Below are 27,489 nucleotides of genomic sequence, written 5' to 3'. Positions count from 1 at the left end.
TTTAACCTACATTTAATTTATTAATAAATAATATTAAAAAAATAAGATATAGTTATTACTATCGCAAACCTCTTATATTTATTATTGCATAAATGCAGTAACTAAATATATTTACAACATTTCAATATATTTGTAGTTAAATTTACAATCATATAAAAAGGTAGTTGGCTAAAGTATTTTCAAAATCAATAACAATGTTAAATTTCTATATCAGTCGGTGGCTTATAAAAACCACGGCATTTCTTATAATAAACCTCAATTGTATGGTCTTTTACAACTTCTTCTATGTTTAATTCTGATTGCAGTAAGCGTAAAGTATTTTGTTCTTTTCTTAATGCTTTAAGAAGTTGAGGACTATCATTGCCATTATCTCTTTCAGCTTTTAATTGGTTTACTTTTTCTTTGGATGCATTTAAACACCTTGTAATAGCTAATTCCCTTGATTTATGACCTGTTTGAATTTGTTCATATAAATCTTTACATTTTGTAGTAGGATCACTTTGTCCTTTAAATGATTCTGTTGGAAGTATAGCATTTAGCATATAAATGATCTTGTCATCAAGTTGCCGCATCTTTTTCAATGCATCCTGGAACAAGAACATTCAGTATCTTAAAATAAAAAAATGATGAATTTGGAAAAGACACATACAAAAGTAATACTGCAAAATAATTAATTTCGATATAGGTCCTTTAATCATTTTTTTTATTATCAAGTTCTACATATATAATGTATCAATTATTATTTCACATTAGCTCAGATGCACAAGGATATTTATTCGCTTATTAAAATTTTAAAATCTGCTTTATAACTTATATATCGAATTGTTTACTTAATTAAATTTAATTGTTTTCATAGAGAATTTTAGAAGGTCTTTCATTTCTTAAATATCATTTACTAGATGAATTATTATGTAAACTACTATATAACCTTAATCATGTTTGTAGTGTACTATCATTTTCCAGAAATCTACATACAATTTAATATATGTAATTAAAACAATTGAAGTACATAATTTGAAATAATACGTTTTACACAATACTTTCATTTACTTAAAAAATACCTGAAACTCTAGAAAGTCGCCGCATCCTACACTTACAGTTGCCATCTTTTCAATATGGAGATCAAACAACGTGGGTACATACGTAAGTATATACTTACTACCGAAACATATTACTATAGGAAGTAACGAACCGATAGTAAGCTAATGTGGTTATTGCATAATATCTTTATGCTTCATCTAATTATTAATATAGCAATTAGTTATTTGATTTTGTATATTTAAATATTTTAAATAAATTTATATAAAATTTCATATACATGGGGTTTTGTTTAACTGGAAGCGGTAGGAGGTCTCACTTTTCATAAAAAAAATGAAGTTTCCTTGTTAAAAAATCTAAATAAAGATAATATTCTCTATAAAAAAAAACGTACTAACTTATTTATGTAAAATTATATTAATTTAGCAGATATTTTAATTTTAATTTGTTAAATTTAACGTATGGAAGACAAAGAGAAAGTAAACACAAGAATACCGCTTCGTATCTTTCCTTGTCTTTCATACGTTAAATTTGAGAAACTAAAGTTAATATATCTGCTAAAACAATAGTTTTTCGATATAAATAGTTTAACACCTTTTTATAAGGAATGCCGAAATGGTACGATTAATGTTAAAGTATTAAAAAATGTTCGAAATAGTAGTTTGCAATTTCATAATATATGAGGATTGCGAATTCGACCATATTGTTTCCCCTAGAGTTCGATCACGTGGTTTTATTTACCTCTCTTGTTCAGACTCTACTTGCTAGACAGGATATATAATCTATCCAATGAGACAAGGCAATAAACTCGAGGCGAGGTAGTGACACTCGAATATTACTAGTCGGCAGCCAATAGGTGCAGCAATCACATTTTGTTTACGTTTACTGCCCCGTTTCGTTGGACAGACTATAAATGTAAAATAGCAACTCGGTAGCTGTACGTCAATATGAAGTAGCAGTAGACAGCTTTCGGAGTAGATTAAGGTCTTTCCCTTTTTTTCTCAGATCGCTTTCTTGTTTGGAAGAAGATCAATTAATATTTATCAGTGTTCTTTATTTTTTATAAAATTGTTTCTCTAAATTCAACTAAAATCTGTGAATAAAATTTATAAAATTTATTCTTTAAACTGTGAAATATTCGATATTTCCTGTAATTCACACATATGCATATTGATTAATGTATAGTTAAGAATATGTTCATGTGATTTTCATTCATATCGTTCGATTTATTTAAATCCAGTGACCATTCGGCTGTCTTACGTACACCGTTTCTCGAGCGGACCGCCTTCCATCACGGCGTGCTCGCAGCACACTCCAAAATCGATATGTAAATCGGCGTTAGACGGATGAAATGGTGAGTGACGCCTGGCAAGTGTTACATCAGATTAAACCGATTGCGTTTCTACACGATCGTGTGCACACTGACCGCAAACTTTAAAGCCGTTCTGTGACACGCTCTCTCCTTTTGCCGCAAAGCAAATTCATTTTCTACAAGAGATAATACAAACCTACAAAGACATTTGATTATCATACAATCGGTATACAGTGTCGATAGCCGATAACTCGCGTACTTACGTGAAAAGAATCACAAAAGTCTTCCTACTACATTAAAAAAATTAAAATATACAAGTTGGTATACCTTGAATCGAAAGTAACAAAATACGTTCGATCTTTTCACTAATTCATTTTCACCTGTTCCTGTCGGCTTGAAAATAAATATTAATGCCGGTACTCGACTTTTTGGATAGCCTGTAGAGCGTGCTCGTCGCCCCCTTCCTTCGAGACTCAGGAGGTGAGAAGGATACACAATAAGGCGCGCAGTCGGCGAGTACAGTAGTGTCGCGTTAACTGGCCGCGGTTTGCTTCGTTAATTGTCCGTCGCTATCCCCTCCAGTTCTTCAAATTGTGTTCGTGAAGTGAGCCCCTAATGTTATATACGTCTGTCATAAATAAATGTGTTAAATATGGATATACTGAGTATTGTAATGTCGCGTTAATTGACCAGAATTTTGCTTCGTTAAGTGGCCGTCGCTATCCCCGCCAGTTTTGACATCGTAGTGTGAGCTTCTGGTGTTACTATCAGTGGAAAAGATATAGTGAGATCTTAAAATTAGTCAGGTGTTAAAGTTTACATGTTTTAAGAATCGAAACAAGTAGTCCGAGATGTTTTGAGAAAGATAAGGACTCAAAGCTTTGGCCAGGGCCGTACGATAGCAATTCAGAACTATTTCTTCCTTTGCAGTATATTTGACAAAAAATTTGCGAAAGAGAACGATTACATTATATATTTCTAATCTATGTTTTAAAGTTTCGATTGTATGATAAATCGTAATTTTCGTAAATTTCGGAAAACTTATACGGGTGCCTGCGTACTTGGAAGATGTGTACGGCCCTAGGTGCGACTAGATCAATCGGTGTACCCACTCAACGCTTCAATGCGTTGATACTAGAGATTTTCAATTTTTCATAGAAATTTATAGATTTTTAGAGATTGGAACGTTCTTTTCCATTCCTTTCATTCCATTAAGTACTTTTTTTATGTCTTTCAATATTTTTCATATAAACCACTACTAATCTTAATTTATAACCTCGCTACATCTAACAGTAGAATATTTGTATGATAAACCAACGTGTCAAATATCAAAATTTCATACAATTAGAAATATCTTTCGATAACTGGTCAAATAGCTCCCGACTCGTAGCCATTTAGCGAAGCACTACTGCAAAAAGGTTGCGCTTTCTACTCACGAGTAAATGAGTACTCGACGACGCAGCAGCCCCCTGCATTTATACGCTAAGAACGTGTAATTCGCTGATCGTATAAAACGAACGTGGTTTAATGGGAACGTATGATATTCGTTTGATTTGTGGTATCGCCGAGACGGAGCGGTCGAGTGGCGTGCTCTCGTGTTTACATGTTGCACGCACGTCAAATCGATACGTCGTATCCATGTGTGACCGGTCTCAGTGAGTGGATTACGAAATTTGTGTAGGACGGAAGGGTTCGCACGTGGTTTGTAATTGTCCATCACGTTCTGTGAATGTTCTTGTTTGGCGTTTAGGTAGACGGACGGCCTATAACAACGGACTTGGGAAATACTTGGTAAATAGGTGGTAGTAAAGTACTTACGAGTGAACGAAGAGGCGTTGATAAAAAGATTGTCAGTTGGAGATACGGTGTCGGAGGTGGACAATACGAAACGAAAGCTTCTATGGGATATAATATCGCGAATTGGGAAATGATACGCACGAGGGAGGAATTGGTGGAGAAATTGGGCCTGGACGCCGCGGATGACACTCATACTTTATTGAACAATATGGTAGACGTCAGAGCGTGCTACAAGCCAAACGGAAAAGTAAGATTTTTTTGCATCAAATGTTTTTTATCCCTGTTTATGTCGGTTTATGTCAATGCATGCCCCTGAAATTGTGTTAAGTGTAATTGTTACGTCTTTGTTTGAGCTTCAAAGCAATCAAGTAACGTTTCATCTGTTTTTCATAATCGGTTTTATATTACCATTAACACATTAGCAGCCGCTGACGTAATACACGATACGTTTTTTTCGTGACTGAAGTAAGACTAAGTGGGTCAATTATCAATGACTCTGAGAAATTTTTTGAATATATTTGAATTAATATGTAACAAGCGATACAATATTTCGAGAAAAACTCTTCAAATTCTGTTGCTTAATAGCATAAGTTTGCGGTTTCTTATTTTAGAATTATTGGTCCTAATGTGTCTTTGAATTATAAAACCTATTTAACTTAAATGAAGTTTATTATCGATACCAGCATCGATCCGATTTACAAGTACTAACGAGCATTGTGTACTGGTCACGTAATCCATAAAGTATGTCGTTAACCTTTATTTGTAAATCAAGAAGCATTTAAAGCGTTCTACTTTACCGTTCGACTTGATTTAAGGAAATTGCTATTGATTAGCGTTCACGATGGGGGATAAGAGCCAGTTCCACTTTTTAAGGATGTTGTTCATTAACTTTATAATAACTGATCATAATAATTCAGCAAGCAAGTTGAAACGTAAATAATTAATTGAGTAGAACGTATTAGATTTAAACATTTGTTCGGCAAATAAAAGAGAACAGATTGCGAGTTCTCGAATATCGAATCGAATCGATATTCGAGCGTTCGAACGATTCGATTGCGTGTCTTTGAGTTTCGAGATCGAGATTTTCTGAATTCGAATTTGCGACTAATACTTCTACGAATTTGAATTGAATTTAACCCTTCAATTTTCAATTATTTCATAACACAAGCAAATTAACAAATTTTCCAGTATTGCATCACAATCTAACCTGTGAGAGTTCGAAGGTTAAGTTTTCCATCGAAATTATCGAACTGAAACTTTCAATATTACTTTCTCGATCGAATGTTCTACTCTATACGATATTAGTTATACGCCACATCTAAACACGTGTCTGACGCAATCGAAACTCGCAATCTGCCACCCCAATTCCCACCTGATCCCAATTATCTCCATTAAATCTATACTTTTTTATACTTTCGCCGACTTTATTGCATCCCATTAGTATCGTGCATCAGGCAGATACCAAGTGTACCTGGCTCTTTCCTTACATCTGATGCAATAGCACGCTAATTGCATGTTCTATGCATGGATCCATAGCTATTGTTAGGTTAAGCCCGCGTCTCAGTGTGTGTCCTTAATGACGTCAATTTCGAAACACTATGCAAGTTCGAATCACTTTGAACGTGATTCGGCACTTAAAACTGTTGAAAGTATTGGTAAGTCTTGAAATTGTTAGGTTAGTAGACTCAACTCCCTCACCTATATATGAAATATATGTTAATACATATATAGAATAAAATATAACATGTATAAAAGATTTAATCCATCATGATCTTTAATTCTAATCCCTTGCCTCGTAATATAGTCACCTCCGTGATACAAATTATGATTTCGATTTGACAAGAAACAGGTTACATAGCAAAGTTGAGGCTGAATCCTAACTTTTCTCTCAATTCTTCAAACTGAGATCAATAAATACAAATCCCATATAATATTTAAATATTTCACATTTGATAGAGTTTCGAAGATTACGATAACTAATACTTATTTAAATAGCTACTAAAAAAAAAAAAAAATCCTAAAGCAAAGGATAAAAATCTCAAGATCTCAGATTTATCAAATTCCCGATATTAGAAGCGATTCGAAATTTTCGCTATGTGTACATATTCGAAGTTGTTTGAAGTGTTTTAGGGCACATCCTATGTTTCCTGTCTGTCTGTGTGTTTCTCTCTTTCTCTCTCTCTCTCTATGTTTCTTTCGATTCGCAATCACCCACGCGCTACAGTGACATACAGCGGTTTAGCAAGAACAACGGAGCAGTGACAACATATGCGATCGTACGAAACGTCACGTTGCTGCATTAAAACACGCACCGACAAGCGCGTGCCACGTGATATACTCGGCTGGCGGCCGCTATAAAACCGTGGCTAGGAGTCAGTGCTGGCTCGGCGACTTTCGCGATCTAACGCGCGCGCCTGGAACTCCGACACGATCGTAGGTATAACACGCGCCGCTTCTTTCGCGCCGGGCCTCGTCTCAATGAATCTACATTGCGTGACTGCGCACTCGAATTGCCCGTCGTTCTTCTATCCACGATGCGTGCGAATTGTTCAAATCTAAGCGTATGTCTTTTTCATTTTAATCGCTTAGGGACATAATCCAAGTTAAGTCGATTTTCATGTTGTGTACTATTTATTTTTTATTTTGCGATAACTCGAATCTCATATTAACGCCTAACCTCACCAGGCCCAGTCAAACGACCGGTTTCAAAATGTAATTTAAAATTGTACATATTCATTGTTATTTCTCTCGTTCATCTAACTTTATGTAAATTCTTATATTATCCGATTAATCAACTTCTCAATTTTTCTTAATAGAAAAATTTACATAAAGTCAACGATAAATTAAATTACATTTTGAAACAGGTCGTTTGATCGGGCCGGGTAAGGTTAGTCTTAATATCGTATTAGTTTGCTTTATTCGAAAACGCGTATATTTGTATAGTTATACTTTATTTTTCTATGTCATTGTAATAGAATTCAAGAGCTTGAGAAACATTTGGAAATATTACTAGATCGATACTGAAAATATTGGAGATCTTTCCGACAGAATTTTTAAAAGAATTCGATCAGTAAATAAAACAATAGTTGATGATCTATTAACGATTATTTCGTTGATTGATCCTAATCAATTATCGACGCTAATCAGTGAATCAGAGACAATTTTAGACGGTTCTAAGAAGTTTGTATTTAGAAGGGTTGAAGATGGATAGCAATGGAAAGAGAAAGATGTGCGGGAAGTTTTATTCACGATAGTATACTATAATATTGATAGATGAATCAACGTTCTAGGAACTTAAATGACGAGTCTCAGAGTCTTTTGTCTGCATCTAAAAAATGAAAAGGAGATACGCTAGTTGAGGACAATCAAGCAATACGTAAACAGATAAAGATATAAGGAACAAAAGATACACGTACGTGATAAAATAAAAAGCGAAGCACAAGTTGCGCGATAGATTTTTGAGACGCTCTTTATTTTTCAGCTACCTACGCACCTATTCTCTTCTAACACTGCTACTTTCTTTGGTTCATTCTGAACTCAATTGTATTCTTCTATTCTAATAATCAATGATCAATAATAAAAAAAAAAAATCGTTGTTAACCCCTTATGTCTTATTATTGATTATTTATTACTTGAATATCGTGTTTGAAACAAAGTATTAAACTATTACATACAATTTCTATTCAACAAATCTATTATATATATATACATAGATTCCCTTTTTAGAAAGCTTCTCAACATAAAGTAAAAATAGGAATTAAAATAGAACTTTGATACAAATAGAATCTGCATCTCATTTAATCTACAATATTTAATCTATTCGTTCGTTTCATAATTCTTTACGATAAAAGTAATCGCGCATTATATCGAATTTAACGTGCGATTACACCGCGAGTGTGATTGCACATTATAAGATAAAGGGGTTTCATTCAAAAGTCTTTCTGTTTGTTAAAACTAAAAGAAGATCGAGACACAAAGGCTCGAGGATGGTAGCAGAGTTAAATACGATTAAAACACATGCGGGTGGATGGAAATTACGCCACGGGAGTCGCCGGTTCTTTTTTCCTTTTCTTCTCCTTCTCTCACTCGAGCAAACCGGACAGCGGAAGTCAGAGGCTGCCGTCGAAGTGCGCGTTACTGCCACACGATAACGACAGTAAAAAAAAAGGGGTGATTCGTCGGATCTATCGAATATCATCGATCGCCGAGAGTAGTTACCGCTTATCGAACCTGTTCAAAAGTCACGATCGTGAGAAGTGCGCATTAACCGCGACCGAGTAACGTTACGAACGCGTGCCTTTTTTTTCTCCTCTTCTGTTATACCGCTTCTTCTTTCTTCCTCGAGGCTGAGACGTACGGGAAAGAATAGGTTGTTGCCACGACCGCTCAAGTATTAGGTTGGTACAGAAATAACGGCTGTTCCTTTGTTTCTTACTCGTAAAAAAAAAAAAAAAAGAATAGAATCCTTTCAATCCTTTCGCTATGATATACAGTATATGTGTTAAAAATATGGAGTCATCATATGTTAGAAGTCTACGTTTCCTGCAGTATAGAGTCATTTTTACGTTTGTTCATATTGATTGCAGTGTAATTAGGTCGTAGATTTTTATGAATGTAAATATGGAAAAATGTATAATAACGAGCAGAGACATAATCAAGAGATAAAATAGCAAATGTGAGATATATTTTGCAGAATTGGAAAATAAGATTTGCATAAATATTTGCAATATAATTTCAATTGATTATACAAAGTATCGAAATATTCGTGCGAATATTTGTTCCATATCAATGACTCGAGACTCGCTACGGTCTTCGAATTTTTATGCCCTGATCTCACTCTTCTTCTAATAGGCGAAACTTTTTTAATATTTCACAGTGTTTAACGTGTAGCATTGAAATGAAATATCGACCGTGTTATTAACAATTCTTTCAGATGTTCTTTAAATCGCATCGAAATTGACTCAAATGGTGTACATGATGATCGGGTTATCGGAAACTTGGAGCTTTTATTAATTGCAAGACTATCGTAGCGAAAGGATTAATCCTTTCTTTTTCTTTTTCATTCATCGCTTCCGGTATATATTTTCTTTTATCTTTCATTATCTCGTAACATCGTGTTTCAACGCGTATCTTGCGCAGTACGATTCTTAGAAAATTGGGACAAGTGTCTTTTTTTAGAAGTTTTTTTAATTGCGATAGCGTAATGGAGGTTTGAAGAGGATCGTTATTTTTGCATCAACCCGGTAGGAGCGCCGTGAAAAAGCATAAGATCGTCTTTGTCGACAATTCCTTGGCTCATCCTTCCCCTACCAAACATCATAGAGACGACATTGATTTCGAAGCGTGACTCAAGCGGAGGCGTAATTCGAAAAGTTATTCCCGCGATGAAATTATGTAGTTCCTAATGCGGCCATTGAATATTCATCTTGCGCGTGATCAACATCAGACATCACTGTTTATCCTTGGAGATTCTTAGGATAGCGCATTTCTTCAAGAACCGATTAATTTCTCACGTTTCAACCTTGATTAAATCAGCACAAAGAGATTAACTTTAGTGAAAAAATCAAACGGTTACACAATTACGATCCGCAACATAGAAGAGGCTGCATTATTTCTGCATCCACGTAACTTCTGTTTTCCCTTGTTTGCAGTGACTCACTGGAAGAATTAATTTCTTCCAGTCGACTATAGAGCGAAATACTCAATTACAGTCACCTTAAAGTCTCGTTAAATTCGACTCGTTTGAGCTTAAGTAACTTGAATTCAAATTACACGAGACGAATGCTTAATGTAAAAATGGATGCATAAAGTGAATTTTTTTTTGGCAATCTATGTGAACGAACGCGAGAACTAGAGACAACATTACCCGATGATTTTCAAGTCGACGAATAATCGGAAGAATTTTGCTTTCCCTCGAAGCTTACCTGCAAGGATATTTCAAACAAAACGAAAAATGCAAAGGATTGATTCTCGATCTTCGATCCATACATAATCAAATCATTCGTATAGTTTTATCAAGCAAGATCACAAATTCTTCTTTTTATCTGTTGTTATTTAATCGGCCAAAAATATTCTCCATCATTCTACAAGAACGTAAATGCGTTGAAATGTAAATGGAAAAGGTTCGTTCCATTATTATACATTAAGCGTAAACCAGCCTTGAGTTTGATAGTAATTGAGTATTGTATCTTACCGACTCTTCATGATGATTCTTCGTCACGCTTCGAAATATATTACGAATATTTAATTTCACCACGAATAGAAGAGAAAGAGAAGAAGGAGAAGAAGAAATTATTACAGAAAAGAAGTACATAGATGAGATACATCGTTACGACTCGGTGGCCTCTTAACGACTCGCGCGTTTGATTCGATGATCTCGTAATTAGACGGGCCTCGTGTGGTTCCCTTTTTGTTTCTTCCAGTAAAGCGAGAAAATCTTGACGCCGTTTGCACAGCGAGCGCGAGTTTCCAACTAGTTGAATATCCTCTCCTACTTCGCATGCATGGGTCCTGGCTTGTTCAATTACTACGTTCCTGTTGTGCACTGTCGGCGACCATCGTCTCACCGCGCACGTGTACCGGCTGCCTGAGGTCTGATTAGTATCAGAAATGACCAACGATAAACAGGTGAGTGCTTTCGGTGTTTCGCGATCGATCTTTCTTTTCTTTATGTTTCCATTTGCTGAACACGAGCGTTCTACGGTAGTTCGATGTTACTTCGACATATTTATTACAGCATCGAACCGAATATTTTGAGATTTTTTTAATTTAAAGCTTTGGATTCTAAATTATTAATTCAAATTTTAATTTTAATTTTCCTTTGAATCCTACCTTCTGAATCGGATCTTCTGTTTGGTTCAGCTTCTTGCATCTATGTAATTTGTTAGAACGCGAGTTGTTTCGTTCAAAATATATCTCTTCATACTTTAAAGACTGCTTTCCTGTCAGAATATTTTCTTCAGGCGAAGAACTTATAAATAGCGATATTTATAAACGACAAACTATCAATGAAAGTGAAATACTAATTAACGAAGAAAACGAATTTTCCCTCGCTTTCTAACGAATCTTTAAGTTCTAAATATCTGTTACGATCTCTATTGAATATTTTTTTTTTTTAGAAGAATCTTTTTTAAGATACACATCGTTCCTTGAAAGTACGATAGCCATACGAACCATTGGCATCTACCGCTATATCGTGTCACGTTAACTTCGCATAGTACTGGTCACGTCGAAGCTGTAAGAACGCAAGTACTATTTACTTGAAACCCTTACTCGCAGGTCGATATCACGAGAGCTGAATCTAGAACGCAAAAGAAGAAACATAGTTTTACAAACTTAGCATGTCAAGCTTCTTGCTGTCTTCTCAGCCATAATGATCAATGAAAAACGAGTACAAGTGTCGTATTACTGTTCCACCTGATCTGTTGTCTACTAACGTTGTCATTTTTCTTCAATTACTAATGCGTAATGAATAGCACCAAAGCAGAGGCACACGGCGATGCATAAAAGTGGTCGTACGTTTGAACAGATATGATTTAACAATTCTACTTCGATCTACTTTAAATAATTGCACTAAATAAGAACTCGTATTTGGATGAAAGTAATTGAAAGTAATTCGAGTCGTCTTCTGTTCTAGATTGATTTGTTCGTAAATTCGCCTACGACTTATCAATCAATGGTACTTTAGACCTTACAGTTATCAGACATCCAACTACCGAGAACACGTTCGATTATTTTTTAAACGTATTTGCACAACGAAATGTACGAAATTTGTACAACGTCTACGACAAACCAACAGCACAGTTCATCTCTATTTTGTAGCGTAGCCTCTCGAAGCTGCTGCGAGTGAAAGGTTGTAGAAGAAATGGCACAACGTATTGAGATATTTTCGTACTCTTTCCGCACGATGCACCACACACATGTACATACTCGTGTTCAATTACTTTTTCCTTTTATTTTCCATCTTGTTTGAAGCTGTTTTACATTTTTCACGCGCATACAAGTTTCTTTTATTAATCACAGAGCTTCATTTATCGGAATTCTATAAAGATCGAACATTTGTAGGATAATTCGACGATTTCTCCTACCATATATAGTTTCTTCGATATTCTATAACTTTCGAGAGTAATTGAACGCTACGTTCCAAGGCAAAACAGATCGTTGAATCGCAATTCTTTTAGAATCATCGAAATGACATACGGATTTACCGATGTTCGGGAATTTCAAAAAATTCCTCCCGCTATAATGGCAGTTACGTTATGAGAATTATGCTTGATTTGTTTCTATGTAACTTCGTTGCCACAATTTGCAACGCGTCTAAACTCAAAGAAAATAAAATGTCAAAGAAGCATATATAATTATCGCAGCTAATACTCTACGATTTCTGTCTAAAGATATTCTTTCTTCGATCGATCGTACTATAAACCTTGCCAGTGAAAATTTCACGTGTTGTTTTATTAACACGTTCACTGCCAGACGAATTTTCCATGGTTTGCCCAAGGCGCCGACGTGAACTTTTCATTATGCGATGCATATTATGTTGAAATATTATTTGCAGCAAATAAAACGAGTTATAAAATCATGCTTGAAGCATTTTTCGTGGCGAGGGCCACCGATGGCCCCCACGGCGTTGTAGACAATTATTACGATTGTCCTTTTTTCAAACAATCGTGCTATGTACTTTTAATATTTGCTGCATCGCCGGTCACCGGTGACCCCCATGGCAGTCAACGTGTTAAACAACTCGTAATATCTTTTTCGTCTGTCGTCATTTGTACAACAGATTAATTGCATTCGTTATTTAAACAAATCTATCTCGAAAGATTTTACCAAGCGCTAATCAAAATTTCATTCCGACAAATGAAGCTCTACGATATTTGCATGATCGTGTGAAAGATTGCAATTTTGTATCATAGTGTATCTCGTTTCGTTTGATGGATATAGGTGTATGATTTTGCAATTTCATTGTATATTTTGAACATTTCAGCAGAGTCGTAACATTTTGATAGCACCAGGCAGCCGCGATTAGTATCGCACGCGCGTATAGCGCTCGTATGACCCTAATTGGCGTTAGCGTGCCACAGAATTATTACTCGCGAATAACAGAACCACGGGTGACAAATGATTTCCAATTACATTGACGATCATATGATATGGTCGATCCCAATCGTCTTTCGATTTTCTATCGTTCGCCTTATTTATCAAAGCTTACGATACCGATTAATTTCTTGATACGCGTATTTCACCTTTCTCCATCTCTGTCCTCGAATATTTGCCGTTCCAAGTTAAAGCGAGCAAATTCGAATGTTTGGGGTTTAATTAAAATCGATCTTAGGAGCAAACAATTTACGATAAAGCTGCTACACTTGCATTTGCTTCCTGGAAACGTTTCTTCTTTTCACACCAAAGCTAGAAAACGCAGAATTTCGTTGATGATGATGTACAAATTCTATACATCAGATTCTATACAATTAATCTGCAAAGCTGATAACTTAGAGCGAAGATCGTGCCAACAAATTTGTTTGTATTAGGTTTTGATCCACAGATCCTGGTGATTCTGAATTCTGCGAATCAGTGAAGATAATCAACGGCATCTAATCGTTCTTTATGAAGGCTATGACTACTGGACGTATTCGCGTTCCTATCGGACTCTGATTTAGAGATTTCGCTCACCTATTCTATCAATCATATCAAATCCATCACTCAACAAACATGATTCAGTGGGTTTTTCAAAAGCAAAGGTGAAACGCACACCTAACAATAACCAGCTTATACGAGCTTATACCAGCGAAATAAGAAATCGTTAAATCGTATGATATAAAAGGCCTTGAACGTTTCACGATTTATAATTCCTTATTCCTGAAATTTCTTAATCAAAATCGGCGACCACAATCCTAAATTCGTAAAACGATCGCCCTCGATAAAATACGATCGCGTTGATGTGTAACAATAAAATGAGAAGAAGTGATGCAGAGACGTTTTTATTATTATTGACGCAGTATGATCGTCGTATGACGCGTGTAAAAATGACGTAAACCCACGCAAAAGTGTAGCCTTACACGCCTTCCGAACGTCCAAAAGAATTATCAAGACGATCTTTTGTTGCCTTTGGTACAATACGATCGTCTAAACTCTTCGTCTCTTCTTCGGTCTGCAGAACATCCTTCTTCGTTCAATACCTTTTTATCCTCCTCGATACGATACAATCGTAGCGACGTACGCGCATGAACACTAAAAAACGACGTAAAATTTTAACTTCGGAATTGTAGCGACGTAGACGAACGACGAAACCGACAGAGATTCGTCATAGTCTTCGGTATCTTCCTACCTACTGATTCCTACTGATACTTCGGTTATCATCTTCTATATCTATGAAGAAGATCCGTACGCGTTACGATCGTGATGACGTGTATAAAAGTGTGGACAAAATAACGCAAACACGTACGGTTAATCGCGGCCTACGGTTAGAATTTCTCAGGGACCGTAACGCGAGTTCGTTCGATGAGTATTTTCTTCGCCATTGCAAGAAAAAGTGGCATAATTTGCTCTGTCTCGCCGCGCTACGTTGCTCGCCACGCGCATCACACGCGACCAACTCCGAAGATTTCACATCGCGGTGATTTTATGCGGGCACAAGCGAGATTCAGACGTCAGAATATATTTAACATGAAGACTGCTATCTCCATTACTGGTCAAACAACGTTGAAATTGGAAATTCATCCTATTTAATAACGTTATCCTATACGGTATGTCGATATACCAATGATTCGCTAATAAAGTTCAGTATCTTTCGTAGGAGATAAGTGAAGAGCTGATAAATTCAAGGCCAAAATTTAACGATCAATGGTATTAGTGTCCATTCATGGGTGACAGTGGATTCTTTCGAAACTGTTTTAGTACCGAGAAATAAGGTAAAGAGAATAATTAAAGAATTAATAGGAAATTTCTTCGACTAAAATAAAGAAGAATCTTTCGGACAAACCTCTTTTTTTCCGAGAAAGAAATCTTATTCATTGGAAGAGGAACTGAAAAACAAGATCGATCTAGAGATTAAGAATTTATAATCTAAAAACCGATGGATTTGATTCACGAGATACGTTATAGCTTCTCAGATCTTTCTTAGAATTCTCAAAAGGAACCGTAATACTTTTCATTAATCCATCAAAGACGACAAATATTTTTCTGACGTGCAGAAGTAGCTTAACTCCATGGTGAAATTTGAAGATACTCTACTGGAAGATTTATATCTGAACTTACAAATTACAATGACTATACAACGCTTAGTCGAAGATTACAGAAGTAGTTAGAGTCGTATTCCATTTCAGAGCAAAATTATAACAATACTGGTGATTCTACGGTACTCTAGGATTTATAAGATTTCACGGTATCAGTTCAGAGTTAATTTGAAGATGCTTTAGAAAGAAAACAGTTTTCGGAAACTAAGAATCGTCGTTGAATAGATTTGATAGGAACCGAAGAATTCGATAACGATAACAGAAACATCGAACGATGGATTGGTAGAACATTCGGACCACGAAACTTTCTTCTTCACGGTTTCTGAGCGGAGAGAGTCTCAGGAACGCATAAACACGTTCCGCTCGTCGTGCTATTGACCTTGCTGCGAGTAATCGTTGGTACAAACGTTAACGACGAAATGCAGCGTTCATCAGAGAGGACCGTGTCGATCTCCATTTAACGCTGTGCACGTTGCTCAAAAGTAATTGGTTCAGCTGCACCGTTAATAACGATCCTCCTTACGCGGTAACCGGTTAACAAGCGATTCCTTTGGTTCAATCTTCGGTAAAAATACTCGCGAATAAATAGTTTCTTTAACGTTTCATCCTCCATCGATTGTCTCCAGTAACATCCTAGACACACGCTTCTGATCATCAGGATCACCATCCTTCAGCTTCAGTTTTGCAAGAAGAATTAGTTAGCTAGAAATTGAACAAAGCGGTTAGAAAATCTTTTATCTTCTTTAACCGAGGAGATAAGAAAAACAAACGATGCAAATGACAAAATCTTGAATTATAAATAAAAAACGACACTACAGACCTTTCCAACTGTTTCGTACCATTTACAGCGGACATGTTCAGTCGAGAAGACTGCGAGTAAAATTGAACTCCAATGGAATAATATGCTGCTAAACATAAACGTCTGGAAAGTCATTACGAAGTCTTCTAAATGAACACAGACGTCGTATATCGTTCCCTGTATTTTTCTCGTCTTTTTACGCGAACAAACGGTTGCTTGTACTATGTCCCTCAGTTAGCTTAGAGTTCGAACAAATTTTAAGAAGATGGTTTGGAACGGCTGTTAAAAATTGAAAGAGATTGGTCCTCGGAAGAAGACACTCAGATACCTCAAGGTTAGCTGCAAGATCTGCTTGGAAGGATGGTTATTCTCGTCTTAAGTTCATCGACCTATCAACAACGTAGCAAAGTGACTTTACACGTTGTATGATCGGCTTCTACTTGAGAACCGAGACAGATTTGCAATTAAAAATGTCCTCTTGAACAACGTTTTTGTATATTCCTCTACAGTCCTCTCGCGATTCTCTTCTCTTTACTCCTCTATTCGTTGTTTCATAAGCTCTCTAATTGCAGGAATAATATCTTTCTGAAAATTAGAAGAGTAGTTGAAAAAACAGGGCTTTCGATATCGCAAAAAAAAAAAAAAGGTTGAAGAAAAGAATTCTGAAGCAGAGTTCAGAATAGAGTTCATTAAAAAGCCCAAAATTGGAACTTTTAAATCTTCAAAGACTCGTATCATCTGAATAATCCTAATCCTTGATACCTAGTCCATAAACTCCTCATAATATTTTCACGCTTCCACCCATATCCAAGATCCAGGACAATATTTCAATTCCTAGCGTTATCACAAACTTTCATCTGTTCCGCTAATTTTTTTCTTTTCTTTTTTTTTTCCACTGATGCTAATTCCACGTTCATTTTTTCCAGTCGTGGTTCCGTGGCGTTCGAAGCAGCAAATTTCGCCACGTGTACGGCGTACCGGCAAAACGGGAGAAATGCTACGACAATATCAAGATCACGAAGAACGCCCACGACTCGCAATTCTGCGCAGTGAATCCCAAGTTCCTGGCCATCGTAACGGAAGTGGCTGGCGGCGGAGCATTTCTAGTTTTGCCGCTCGATCGTGTGAGTTATCTTTCTTGTTTATCGAGTTATCGATTCGCTGTTCTTTCCAGACGAACTAACTTTGCCTGATAGTACGTACATCGGTGAGGCTGTTTCATAATGATCGACCGACTGTTCAATTATATACTATCGCTCAAAAGTATCGGGTTCTTTGGAAAATTCCACGCTACCAAATGAGCAATAATAAGCAAACATCCATATACGTGTCGCTTAGAAAATTTATAGAGGAATTTACATAAGAAAAGTTGGAAGGAATATATATCTACTCACGAAAGTATTCCAACGTCTATAGACGCCTTTTACAAACACGTTGTGTGTAGACTGCGGATTTTTATGCATTTATAGGAAAGTGCAAAATTCTACAATAACATGCACATAACATGAAGAAATATATGAAATATCCAAAGTATAACTCCTTCTATTGTATAAAACACTTGGTAGATAAAACAATCTTCTACCGAGGTTCTACTTGTTTGATTATATTTCCAAAAATGTAAATTTGCTTAAAAATCCGCTGTCCAATTACCAGTTGAATTCTCAAATTTCATTAGCGCTGTTATGATTATACTAGAAGCATAACTTTCCAAGTAAAATTTAAGACCAAGCTATAAATGTATATAACATATGTGCAGCGTACATCGATACAAATAGCGTGCATATCGAATGCTATTTAAAACAAAGTTCTTCTTGATGAATAGTCGAAGAAGTCGAAACGCATAGAGATAAAGATGCATGCGAATGATTTATTGAATAAGATTGTTCGATCGTTTAATTAATGACTTATTATGGTTGAACGTTTCCTCTTTTTATCTTTCAGACTGGTAGGCTGGATTTTAACGCTAGTAGAGTGACTGGACACACTGGACCGGTTCTGGACATCAAGTGGAATCCGTTTAACGATAACATCATCGCTTCCTGTTCCGACGACTGCACTGTACGATCGTGTTCCTAGTTTTATGTACCGTTGCTTAAAATAGTTGGCGATATTTATTGATCAAAGATTACTGGTACAGTGTTAGGTATTGACTATTAGATAAAATTGTACGGACTGATAAAGAAGTAGATCATATATGTACAGTTACGATATTTCTTGTAAAATTCAGCTTTCTACGAAGTAAGAATTTTCTAATGGAAAACGAAATCTTTGCCAACTGGTGGCCTGTCGCCGTGACAAATTACTACCATAAGCGACTGAATCATAGACCGTGTGGCATCGACCTTCCGGTCTGCTATTCAGCATCTAGACGATACGATGCTTTGTTTAAAGCTAGAACTCAACACTTTGTACTACTTGCAAGATATGTTGTTTCTGTTATCTATAAAAGACGACGTAAAAGATAGCAAAATAGGGTTTACTTAGTAATCTGTGTTTACGATCTTAATTCAGAAATTATCCATATCTTGTTTGTTCTGACTCTTTTAAATCGAAATTGTGAAATTTCCTTTGCTTTGAGCCTTTTGCGAATCTAAATAATTACGCAGAAGTATCGAATGAAGACTCTTTAGGTATTTCAAAAATATAACGTTTTAATGATTTTGTAAACAGCCTATCTATATTTCGCGATATTCTTCTTATTGTTAATCGTAATTTCAGATAAAACTGTGGCACATTCCTGACGGTGGTATATCACGAAATCTAACTGAGTGGCTAGTTGAGTTGCAAGGGCACAAACGTCGTGTCGCGTACATAGAATGGCATCCTGTTGCTGAGAACGTGCTTTTCAGCGCTGGCTTCGATCACCTTGTTATCGTGTGGGACATAAATAAAGGAGAGGCTGTCAGTGTCATCGATAGGCATCCTGACGTCATTTATAGCATATCATTGAATCGTGACGGTAGCTTGCTGGCGACAACGTGCAAGGATAAAAAATTGAGGGTTTTCGAGCCGAGATCAGGCATCGTGGTTTCTGTATGTATCCACCGATCTCGTTTGCATATTTCGTAATTATCGTTTTCTTGAAATTTACTCGAATAAATATTTCTATTGATCGTCCGTTGAACAGGAAGGAGTCTGCCATGCCGGAACAAAAGCCAGCAAAGTGGTTTTCCTTGGTAGCTCTGGACGTCTTCTTACGACTGGCTTCAGTCGTCACTCCGACAGACAGTATGCCATTTGGAGTCAGCATGATTTGAACGTACCATTGATATGTGAAACTATTGATTCCTCCAGTGGAGTAGTATTTCCATATTATGATAATGACACCAACATGGTGTATCTGGCGGGAAAGGTAACAGATTATGTTCAAAAATTGTTACATTACCAATTACAAGTATTAAGATACCTGCTTGTTACATTTAATAGAAAATTCTAACAGATATTTCATTCTATTTGAACGAAACAACAAATTTATAATAAGATAACTAGAAACTAAAAACAGTGAAATTTATACTGTAATAGCAGGTGTCTTGATCCTTATTGTCGACAGTGTATACATTGAGAATGAATATTTTATACTTTTCTTATTGTAGGGTGATGGTAATATTCGATACTATGAAGTAGTAAACGAGGCACCCTGGATGCATTACCTCAGTCAATTCATCTCTGGAAATCCCCAAAGAGGATTAGGTATAATGCCAAAGAGGGGCGTAAACACAGCCATCTGCGAAGTATTTAGATTTTATAAATTGCACGCGACTCGAGGAATGTGCGAGCCGATATCCATGATTGTTCCTCGAAAGGTGAATGCATAGAAATGTAAAAAATTAAGCGAAACCAGTGTAATTCGGCACAGTGTAATTACCAAATACTTTCGCTTTTTAGAGCGACCAATTTCAAGAAGATCTATATCCTGACACTGTAGGTACTTGTCCAGCTTTATCAGCCAGGGATTGGATAAGTGGCATGAATAATCCACCGATTTTAATCTCTCTGAAAACCGGTATAACTATTGAACTTTTCAACTTATTTTATTATCTTTTTCTCCCCCGTACTTATTACTCGACTCTACTAATTAAATGTTAACAGGTGGTAGCATTACCACGCACAAACCACGAGTGTACAAGCCACCGCAACTTCCACCGACAACAGATTTAAATAATAAGAAGAAATTCGCCTTTTTGTCTACCGAGACTGTACCAGATTACAGGCCCATCGAGTTCCACGATATGTCAGAGAAAAGCCAAAAAACTTCTAGCAATCAAAGCACCAAGTTCCAACAGTTGCAACAAAAATTCGGCAATGTTGTGCTACAGGTAGAACTACCGTTTCTTTCATGTCTTTATTTCCTTCATAGATTAGCCTAATTAACGTGTTTTGCAGAAAAATATCATTTCCGCGCCACTGAACGATAATAAGGTCTTGGAAAATGTAGACATTCCTAACAACGAGGCGGAATTAAGATTAGCATTTGCTCGTCAGACTGACGAGTTACGATTGGTACGAAGGCAGCTCGCGAACAGTCAGTTACGCGTGAAAGAGCTAGAAGAGCAAATTCGCAAGCTTCAGCGTCAGTAAATTTTATTGAAGATCCTCAACGTATGCGCCGAGCAAACTTCCTTGTAGCTTTGTTGCTAGTTGTATGAGAAACATGGTACTTAATGAACAAATAACACATACGTGTATTGTTCATGGCAATCTAAATGTCTAAGCTTTCGACGAAATTTGCACAAAAAGAAAAAGAAGCAAAAAATAAAGGCGGTGCAAAAGGATATTCAAAGGTGTTCGAGAAACTTTCAGAACTGGAAACATACACTGATTATATATTAGTAACATATTAATGCAGTTATGTAATTCTCTCTAGTGTATCTTGTGAACGATATACGATGCATTTTTATAGCATTTCTCGTTTCTCTATACGTTATCTTCTCTCTTTGCAATTTCTCGTGTGGCGATCTTGTACCGTTGTTAGAAGAAAACGCAGCAATGAAGCAACAATAATTTAGTCAATTTTTTTAGAACGCAGTTCGAAAACATGTTCTGCTGTAGAGAAACTGAACAAAAAAGATGAACAAATGATTGTGATTTACACTATTGCCTTCACTATACAGACGAGTTTTTGTCTATATAAAATGTTGATATTTCTCCGAGATGCAACGTTTCATGTATGCAACTTTTGCACGTTTTAGCAAGTGTACTTCCCTTTTTGTCATACGAACTTCAATACGTTTCTTTTGCTTGCACATCAAGATATAGATATACACACGTTATACCTATTATACGAATTTCTCCATCTATCTGAGGAACTAATCTTTCATTTGAAGTTATACGTGCGATCATAACGAGGGAGAAAGATCAGCTTAATATAAAGATGTAAAACTTGGACAAAGTATTAAATGTTCAGTACATGAAGAATTGTACCTGTCTTGTGCATACGCACGTTTATCGTATGCGACTCGTTCTATATAGAATTGTCGTACGTAGAGTGATAGATAAATACAGAGATATTTAGGAATTGCGTAGGGGATATTATGGACGCAATAAAAAAGAAACGGACATCATTCGGAGATTCGAAAAGTAGCACAAGATGCAAGGACTAATTACGACTAATAACTAAAATTAAGATTTCCTGGAAACGAGAATCAGAGAAAAAGAGATAGTTCGATGAATTTTCTGTAATACTTATTTTCTTGATTTCCTTCGAATGAATTTATGTATTAATATCTTGACGATATTTACAATCGTATTTATGTCGTTCGATTTGTTTCCTATACTGAATTAACGTTTATTTCTCGATGTTAATAGTCATTTATATTTATGAATTCCATTATAATGGCTGTACATTAATCGATCAACTAACTTAAAACTATTATTATGTTCTATTTCGTATACGTCCCGTTTTTCTTTTTTTCCATGCGTAAGGTAATATAACGACGGTGTATCTAGCTTATTAACGTTTAAGCTATCTTGTATTATCGAGTGTATTGATCACTGCCACATTCACTGCCATGATACCTGTGGCAATACAATGTTTTCTTTTTCAGCGAACACATGGCAGTGACGATATTTATTATACACTATAATTAGTTTCGAATCTTAGGCTGACACTTCTTTTATACAGTTAAATACTTAGAACTTAATGTATATGCATAGAGGAAATTTTGTCAATCAGAGAGAAAGAAAGCAAATGAACCTAGAATGATCAAGGATCATTAATTAATTAAAAAGAAGGAAGAAAACAGTAGCAACTTTTTATTCACTTCTATTCATATTATTGTATATGCGAAATAATGCTGATATATGTGTGTCAAATTATATATTTCTAGGACCAACAAACCGGGAAAGAAATTGTTAGCCACAAGAAATTCTATTATTGCTTAGTAGCGATCAGATTTAGTAATGATTTATATACACTGTTTATACATATATATATATGTATTTTTCATACGATATATAGTTGTAATTTCGAGCGAAGAAAATGTAAAAAAAAAAAAGGAGAAAATGAAAGGAGAAAGAGAACTCGAGTTAATATTCTAACAATAACTAATATATATGCTTGTGTTCAGTGCACATCAATTATTGTAAAAAAAAAAAAAAAAAAAAAAAAGAAGAGGGAAAGAAACGACACAAAATACGAACACAAAAAGAAAAATCATTACTGATGTGAGTTTTATCATATGATGAATGTTCAACCCGATTTACGAGAACTGATCATTAATACATGTAACATGATGGCAAAATATCACTCCGAAATATTTCGCTCTGTGTTACATTTAATATTTTAAACACAGCCATACGTACAGTTAGAGAAATCATTAATCATTGTGTTATCAAGGATAGTAGACTATATATTGCGTTAGTCGTCAGGTATCTTAATATTATCGATATTATGCTCGATATTAGCCTCTGTGTGCGTTCTTTTTCTTTTTACAACTATAAAAAGACAACTTATTATACGATGGAGCTTGCATAAAATATGTGCATTTTTTACAAAAAGACAAAGGGAAAGAATGATTTCCATCATAAAAACCGCTTCGCAATCAGTTTCGCAATCTTATAATCTTTGTATTACTCGACGAAGATCTTTTGCTTGACAAACACATTAATATGAACACGTGTATCGTCGTATTGAAAAATGCTATCCTATGTACCGTTCGCTATATAAACGTGGATATACCAAAGAACGTGCAAGTACCTTGTTACGGATCGTCGTGAGACAATTTTGTTACCACCAATTGAACGACTATATCATATTATATTTATACTCAGAAAAACGAGTACGTGAATGTAAGACGAGTGGAGGATTCTCGTTTGATGAAAATAAAGAACAAAGCATTCGATCGCATTTATATTATCTTGTAATTCATACAGAATATTCCTTAGTATCTAAGTCTAATTCTAGAATTGTTCGTGTTGTATGTTTAGAAAAAAAAAAAGAAGAATTAAAAAAGAGAAACACAGTAGGTTTTCGTATCTACACTGTTCAAATATGAAAAAGATTCGTATTTTGTACAAAAATATACAAAAATAAGTAATCTAGATCTTTGTTAAATTAATAAAAAAAAATAATATGGTAAAAAAATAACTATATGTAAGTACACAGTTTAATAGTTGTGTACGAACGGAAACTTAGTGTCATTAAGATTCGATATTAGGAATGGGTACCTTAATTGTAATTCATATTACGAACGTATCGATTAATTAAAACTTATTGGTAAATTCTAAACACTAGAATCCTTTTTTTTGTGCTACGCAAGCCACAATTATTTTAGACAAGTATAAGCGTATTTGTAATTGTACAGTCGAAAAGAAATATTAAATCTATGACGACGCAGGTTAAATATAAATACAAAATGTGTTATTAACACTATAATTATATTGGTAACTACTAATTAGTACCTTCGTTTAATATTTTGTTAAAAAGAGAAGGCACGTCAGTGTCATTTTATAAAATTAATCGAGTGCAAATTGTTCCCCTAAGGTACGTCAGAAATTGACATTCCGTATTACTTCGTGCTAACACATTAAGGACGGAATAGATTTAAAAAACTGATTTTACATTTATCTTGAGTGCATAAAATATGCATTCAAAAGAATTTTATCAGATAAAAATATCTACCTTACGAAGAATAATTCGTAAACTACTAATAATCCAACTGGTACCATCGATGCGATATTTGGTATCAAAATGGCCGCTGGATTGCATCCGTCTCCGGTACAAGTGAAGATACAGGTTCGGTAACTTAACTTGTCACCCTGTTGTTTCACGTAATCGCAATAATTCCCCAGATCCAGTGCTGAACAGAATCGTTTCGTGCCTATTCCACCTATTTCAACATATATAGGAAAAATTGTTTGTTTCTTGTTTTATCTAACACAACCAAACGATATTACCCCACACAAAAAACAATAACATGCGTTCGTATGAAAGATGTTAGGAATGTAGCGTGTTAATGCAAGCAACATGCAATATATTATTTGATTATTTGTTTCTTATGGAATTGTTAAAGCATGATAATTTTCGTGAAATATATTCGTTTTTATTCATTTGTAAACATTTTCATTGAAGTTTTGAAGGAAATATAATAGAATCTTTTATGCAACAGAGATAAGGAAAATCTACTGGTGAACACTTGACATAGAAAACACACAAAACATCGAGACACAATGTATGAACCTCCGAATCGTCCGACCGATACGATACAATACTGTGCATTGTATACATGACTGCAGTTCGTTGGTTGTAAGGTACTTATTACCAAATTGCTATCTCCACAACTCAGTTCTTCTTCCGACGTACACTGGTAGCAATCCAGACTGGTCGCTTAATCGATTGAAAAAGCATCGATTATAGATGTTTACTATTGCGCGCTTCAATTCATGGATTATAATTAATCGATTCTTTCATATTAGAATAGTTGTATGTATTGATTTAGCCAACACATCTTTCAACATCTAACGACAAACTTCCATAATACAAGTAGCATATTAATATTAAATTATTATTAATTTTTCTTATTATATGTATACTGGAACAAACTTCTGCTTCCTTCTAGCTCAATTTCCTTACTAGATACAATAACAGAAGAATTAATAGTTTCGTCGTTACACATTAGACCATCCCTATATGCAGATGTGACTTAAAATAATGTTAGTCATCTAAAAAAAAAGTTGTAATGGAGATGATTATCGATCGTGCCTTGGTTGTTCCCGCATGCTTATAAACCGATAACGGCGGTGTCGTTATATATGATTTAAGGTTAGTTTTCGTTTAAGAGTGCTAAGTTTCGCAACAAGATTCCCCTTTCCACGATATGTAACCTGAACTGCCGATATTGTTTTACCCTCGAATCGACCAGTGTGCTTCACACAATACTGCGCCTCGTAAACAGCATCGCAAGGCTGTGGTTTGATATCGATGTCGCTCGAGAGAAATTCGTTGCATTGGAAGGGGTCGGTGTTGTTTGTACTGACGCATTGATAACATTGTAAACTGTGCGCTAAACGAAAAGAAAGATTGGGAATTCGATTTACTTCACGTTGATTCATAATTTTGTCAGCTAACTATAGACTAAATCAAACAATACTTTCCAGATTATAAAAAAAACGTATTCTAACCTAATAATTAAAACTAAATAGTGAAATGACAGTATGTATATGTCTTAAATGTTTGTTTTAATCATTATTTAATTACTTATTAGGAAAAAATAATAAATTCATAATATTTAGTGTCCATGGAAAAAAATAATTGACCCAGATAACTTCTTATCATCTTGCGTTAAACTGTGAACTAATATGTATATAGTTCTCTCGGTCGATGATAAATAAATTGTGTGATAAGAATTATATTTTTTACCACAGATTATATAAATTCATGAATAACGATTTGAAGACTAACATCGGTGGCTCGATACAATATCAAATTTTGTTTACCATGAAATAAACTAATAACTTCAAGCTGTCATTTAAGAATGAATACATATTCAACTAAATCGATCCTTCCGCTTGATCCTTATAAATCGATGTTATGTGTAACTTAATATTATGCCATCGCGCCTTTTAATAAAGAACAATGTGGAAAATTATAAATGCCCCACCCAAAGGACGCCACGATATTCACATCATCTATAGTTACGTGCATTAACCTTACCACTTTCGACGAAAAGCAGGAATGCCGCGAAAAATGTGTAGCTCCTAATGCCGCCAATGGCGCCCATTTCGAAAGATCTCTTTACCAAAGATAAAGCACAAAACACTTTTGATAATTGCAATGTAATGTTCTTATATGTTTGCTTGGAACCACTTGCTAAAGCAATTACATCTGTACACAAGTCTAATTTCCGTTCGAATTTATAACCATCTGAATGAACGGAACAACGACGCGAAAGCGACTGACTAAGCTAGAGAGAGGACCATGCATAAAGTAAGAAGTAAGTAGTATGACGTAGCCGATCCGCTCCGACTCGAACCGAAAATGGTCGAAGTGAGTAGATCGCTCGATGTGATCTATAATCGATTTGTGAATCTTAATATCTTTTTATATCCAATGTTTAACACATGTTAAAAACGTTACTGAGGATAATTCGGTATTGTATATTAGTGTTTATTATATTTCTATTGTTTTGTCTTTACATAAATAATATATAATTCTAAAATTTATATACGTACGCATTCACAGTAGGAGGTACTATAGAATAGTATACAATACTGTAATTTTAAATTAAATTAAATTTCATATAATTCAATTTAATCGTATAAGTAGTTTTCACGAAATTATTTTACATTATTTTATGTAATACAAACATAACATCTTTAAATTTTCTGTTTGTAAAAATAAAAAGAAAATAAATATATCTCCAATTTTCTTCAACAACATGATAAATCATTTATTATTTTTCCTTGCGGCTACTAATTAAATAATTTACGTAATTTCCAGGTTCAACATATAAATATAACTTATATATATCTTTTATGTTTAAAGTATTTGTCTAAAAGAATTTATAAAGCTGCAACAGATCGCTAAAGCATTAATTTTCTACGGCATCATGCTTTACGGGCTAATTTAGAATTCTGTTTGCATTTTCGTTACTCAATAAGTTTTCAATTACTATACTACCTCTATTGATTTTTTCTGCTTGGAAGACTTAGACTTGTTTTATTCCATTTTATGACAACATTTCTTCATTCCTCTTGTAGTTCCTCTTACGTTTTGCTTGTTGGACAAAAGCAACGTTTTCGATGGCGATTTTATTGTTTCCGGAACGTTGTTAGATGACTCACCAACTTCCGGTTTCCCTTTATTCATTTTC

The 27,489-nt window shown here is 35.1% G+C and overlaps 3 protein-coding genes and 1 long non-coding RNA gene across 11 annotated transcripts; 1 reads left to right on the top strand and 3 right to left on the bottom strand.

Annotated features, from left to right (window-relative positions):
• Window positions 1-60: 60 nt before the first annotated feature.
• Window positions 61-1,549, bottom strand: LOC122566819 (protein MIX23). The gene is made up of 2 exons (XM_043724605.1): window positions 1,062-1,549; window positions 61-587 (listed from the first exon to the last, which is right to left on the bottom strand). The coding sequence occupies exons 1-2, from the start codon at window positions 1,104-1,106 to the stop codon at window positions 198-200; spliced, it is 435 nt and encodes a 144-aa protein (XP_043580540.1). The 5' UTR covers window positions 1,107-1,549; the 3' UTR covers window positions 61-197.
• A 694-nt stretch (window positions 1,550-2,243) lies between these two features.
• On the bottom strand, window positions 2,244-27,325 carry LOC122566817 (U-scoloptoxin(05)-Cw1a). Of its 6 annotated transcripts, XR_006316632.1 has the most exons (5): window positions 26,331-27,325; window positions 25,525-25,680; window positions 24,300-24,507; window positions 2,614-2,962; window positions 2,244-2,546 (listed from the first exon to the last, which is right to left on the bottom strand). XR_006316632.1 is itself a non-coding variant. In XM_043724598.1 (4 exons), exons 1-4 carry the CDS (start codon window positions 26,395-26,397, stop codon window positions 2,920-2,922), a joined length of 474 nt encoding a protein of 157 aa, XP_043580533.1. In that variant the 5' UTR covers window positions 26,398-27,325; the 3' UTR covers window positions 2,244-2,919. The 6 variants fall into 6 exon arrangements, 5 of the variants coding, with proteins under 5 accessions (XP_043580533.1, XP_043580532.1, XP_043580534.1 ...); XM_043724598.1 differs by having other exon boundaries at window positions 2,244-2,962; XM_043724597.1 differs by lacking the exons at window positions 2,244-2,546; window positions 2,614-2,962 and adding an exon at window positions 11,384-11,447.
• LOC122566814 (coronin-2B-like) lies at window positions 4,128-23,525 on the top strand. Of its 3 annotated transcripts, none has more exons than XM_043724594.1 (10): window positions 4,279-4,394; window positions 10,570-10,774; window positions 17,107-17,304; window positions 18,122-18,238; window positions 18,899-19,213; window positions 19,308-19,532; window positions 19,774-19,983; window positions 20,066-20,183; window positions 20,270-20,496; window positions 20,564-23,525. In XM_043724594.1, exons 2-10 carry the CDS (start codon window positions 10,757-10,759, stop codon window positions 20,756-20,758), a joined length of 1,623 nt encoding a protein of 540 aa, XP_043580529.1. In that variant the 5' UTR covers window positions 4,279-4,394; window positions 10,570-10,756; the 3' UTR covers window positions 20,759-23,525. The 3 variants fall into 3 exon arrangements, with proteins under 3 accessions (XP_043580528.1, XP_043580529.1, XP_043580530.1); XM_043724595.1 differs by lacking the exon at window positions 4,279-4,394 and adding an exon at window positions 6,479-6,580; XM_043724593.1 differs by lacking the exon at window positions 10,570-10,774 and having other exon boundaries at window positions 4,128-4,394.
• Window positions 8,810-10,563, bottom strand: LOC122566822. The gene is made up of 2 exons (XR_006316634.1): window positions 10,341-10,563; window positions 8,810-10,230 (listed from the first exon to the last, which is right to left on the bottom strand). It is a non-coding gene; the product is annotated as an uncharacterized LOC122566822 (long non-coding RNA).
• Window positions 27,326-27,489: the final 164 nt, after the last annotated feature.

Source organism: Bombus pyrosoma, linkage group LG4 (assembly GCF_014825855.1).
Source record: "Bombus pyrosoma isolate SC7728 linkage group LG4, ASM1482585v1, whole genome shotgun sequence".
In the NCBI taxonomy this organism is placed as follows: domain Eukaryota; kingdom Metazoa; phylum Arthropoda; class Insecta; order Hymenoptera; family Apidae; genus Bombus; species Bombus pyrosoma.
The sequence above is the reverse complement of the archived record's forward strand: the minus strand, read 5'-3'. Positions and strand labels throughout refer to the sequence as shown.